Source organism: Apaloderma vittatum, unplaced genomic scaffold (genome assembly GCF_000703405.1).
Source record: "Apaloderma vittatum isolate BGI_N311 unplaced genomic scaffold, ASM70340v1 scaffold32769, whole genome shotgun sequence".
NCBI lineage: Eukaryota > Metazoa > Chordata > Aves > Trogoniformes > Trogonidae > Apaloderma > Apaloderma vittatum.
This window is the reverse complement of record NW_009736368.1, coordinates 412-3,514: the sequence shown is the minus strand read 5'-3', so window position 1 is coordinate 3,514 and position 3,103 is coordinate 412. Positions and strand designations below refer to the sequence as shown.

The window sequence follows — 3,103 nt, the reverse complement described above, 5'->3', positions numbered from 1 at the left end:
AGCTCCTGGTGGGCACCATCCCTCTGGCCGAGGGCAGGCTCCCGGGACAGCTCGGTCCCTCACGGCTTGCACCTCCTTGTCCCTTGCCCTGGTGACTCCCTTCAATGCCCCCAAAAAGGGCTGGGAAGGAAACAAGGGAGCAAACAGCCCAGTCTGAGGAGAGTGTGACCCTCAGTGACCTCCTCCGTGATCCCCCATCAGTCCGAGGAGGTGGCGCTGGGAACACTCACAGGAGTGGAGCTTGAAGAGCAGCTTGACGGTGTAGTCGTAAAGGTGGCTGCAGTCCAGGATCACCTGGATGAGCGGGGCCAGACGGCACTGCCCCGCGGCCGTCACCGACACTGAGCGCGACATATCCAGGGAACTGAACACTGCGGGGAAGGAGCATGGGGTCACCGGGTGCCACCCCATGCTGGCCTGGGAACACTTCAGCCTGGCTCTGTCGGCTGCAGGCGCCTGGTTCCGAGTCCCAGCTGGGTCCTGGCCCCCAAGGACACGTAGCCCCTCTGCTCTTCCCATCACTGCCATCCTGCCAGCATTCGGGTGCGCTGTGCACGCTGGTTGCTCCAAAAACCAGCCAGCACTCACAGCCTGGTGCAGGCAGCAGATGAAGGCTTGTCTCAGAATTGCTTTAATTTACCCCAAAGCTGATCCTGCCCGAGGATGCAGAGGTGCAGGATAGTCCTGAGGGTTAAGACTGGCTTTTTTTTACCCCTCTGCTTCCTGGCACAGGAGGGCAGGACAAAGACAGGTGCCCCCATGCCTCCCCCCAGTTCCAGCACTGCCGCCAACACCCATGGCAGCTTGCATTTGCCGCTAATAAAAGCCAAAACCTGTTGCAAGTCCACGAGTAAGATGAGAAGAAATTCAGCCCAGGGAGGCTGCCGGAGTGGCAGAAACCAATGGCTGGGGGGGGGAGCACATTTTTTTGGGTGATGTGGCCAGCCCCACGGCCCTGCTGGAGGGCTGCCACGATGCAGCACGGCATGCAGGGACCTCAGCTAGTAATAATTTGGGTGAAGTGCCCAGAAAAGAGATGAGATGGGGTGCCCTCAGCATCCTTCCTGGGTCCCCCCTGCAACGCAGCTCAGCCCCTGCGGACCCCCTACACCTCAACCTCTGGCAGGGCAGCATGGGGGCTTACCAGTCTGGAAGAGGTTTAGCTCACACTCCAGATAGTCAAACATCTCCACCGTCAGCTGAAAACTAAGAAAAAGGGATGAAGATGGTTAAGGAGAATCCCTGCTGCCATCCAAGGGCCTTGACTTATGCCAGGTGCCACCCCAGAGGGATGACGGGGTGGTCTAGTGAGGAGGCACAAGCCTAGCCTGGGAGCTCTGCCCACCCCCAGCACCTGTGGCAGGGGTGAGGGGAAGGTGCAAGGACCTGTCCCCAGCTCAGTCATGCCACCAGTGAGGTTGGGCAGCACTGTGCCAACACTGCCTGTATCTGTTCCCGCTCCTCGCCTCCCGTCCCTGCCCTGTGCTCACAAATTGTTGACGTCGTTCTCCCCCGCCTCGTCAAGCTGCCGGTCAGACATCTGGAGATTGCCGGGGAAGCGGGGATTCTGCATGGGGAAACAGGAGTCAGGAAAGGGTTTTGGAGGATCTCCTGCTCTGACCACAGCTCTGGGAGCACGAGGGGATGCGCAGGAGCTGCTCCTGTGGTGCGGCATGGCACGGCACAGCCCTCCCCACCCCTGAACCCCATGGCCTCTTCCACCTCTGCCCATCTAGGATACCTGCTTCTTGTAGCCTCCTCATTCCCAGCCCAACCCAGGTGCCTCCAAGCTGCCCTGATCCACCACAAACTGTCCATCCCTGAAGTGCTGGTCCATAGAGGAACTTTTTATCCAGAGGAGAAGACCCTCAGGGGTGACAGGACCGGGATGGCTCTGCCAACCTGTCCTGCACCGTAACATTGCCACTGCTTTCACCCCAGTGCCCCACCACTCACCCCTTGCTGTGGCCACGGGGACGAGGATGGGATGATGCTCACCTTGGTGTGAAACTCCATCTTGGTTCTCAGCAGTTTGAGGTAGATGCTGCACAGCTGTCCATAGCCCTCACTCAGGTGGCCCTGGGGACACCATAAAGCCGTTGAGACCTGGGGCAGGCTGTGGAAAAGCCTTCTCATGCCTTGCAGCATGGGCGACCTCTCATCTCTCCCCAAAATCCAGCCAAAACCCTCCCTGCTGACACACAAGCTGCAGGCTGGCTTGCAGCAAACGTGCCAGAATGATTTGGTCAGGACCTTCTCATCACTTTCTCTGCAGACTTCAAAGCTGTGCTTGACTGCCAGAACTGAGTTTTACTGGACTTTGCCATAAAATAGAAAGCAAGCCTTTGATTTTGGTGGAAAGGGATAGAAAACACAACCAGCAACCGAGCCTAGGGAGGTCATGGTAGCCCTTGGAGTCTGACTTCTCCTGGGTGAAATCACCATCCAAGCCAACACCACCTCCCCAGCTTGGCTTGGGCACTGGGTGGTGCCGAGGGACCCCCAGGGTTGTCCCCATCACGGCAGCTGGTGGGATCGGCCACTTACCCACATCCTGCTCATGTCGCTCAGCTCATTCTTGTATCTCAAGGAGTCTTTCAGGACCTAGGGGAACGACGAGGAAATTAAGCAGGCAGAGTGCCAAGGCAAGGAGCCAGCCACTGAGGGAAGGAATGGGAGCTCTTGATGTGTTCCCAACCCTGCAGCCTCCCAGCAGTGACACCAGGGTGCCTCAGTTTCCCCATTCGCACACAGGACAGAAGGATCCTTGCTGATGGCTCCTGCGCTGATGCCCCACACTGAGCGGTTCCCTCTGGCACCAGCACTGTGGTTGGCACTGGGGTTTGCAGGCAGAGCAGCGCTGGGAAGGCTCCAGCAAAATGAGCAGGGAGGAGTCCCTGAGCTGGTCCCCACCCAGGACTGACCCCCCAGGAGGGTACTGACCCACCAGCATCTCCCACTGCTCTGCAGGGGAAAGGAGTTGTCCCCGGGGCAGCTGCTGAGCCGAGCTCACGGCACTCACGTTCGAGTGGCCGTCCCGCAGGAGTTTGTGGAAGACGTGGCAGAACTTCCAGCAGAGCACGGCGTTGCCGGACAGCGGCAG

General features: G+C 59.1%; 1 protein-coding gene across 1 annotated transcript in view; it reads right to left on the bottom strand.

The window, feature by feature from the left end:
- HIP1 (huntingtin interacting protein 1) overlaps positions 1-3,067 on the bottom strand; it is a gene marked incomplete at both ends in the record, with an annotated part of 6,184 nt that extends 3,117 nt beyond the window's left edge. The window contains 6 exons of the mRNA XM_009876954.1: positions 231-371; positions 1,145-1,206; positions 1,491-1,567; positions 1,999-2,079; positions 2,548-2,604; positions 3,023-3,067. Of these exons, the coding sequence (XP_009875256.1) occupies positions 231-371; positions 1,145-1,206; positions 1,491-1,567; positions 1,999-2,079; positions 2,548-2,604; positions 3,023-3,067 (463 nt within the window). The remainder of the gene's footprint in view (positions 1-230; positions 372-1,144; positions 1,207-1,490; positions 1,568-1,998; positions 2,080-2,547; positions 2,605-3,022) is intronic.
- Positions 3,068-3,103: the final 36 nt, after the last annotated feature.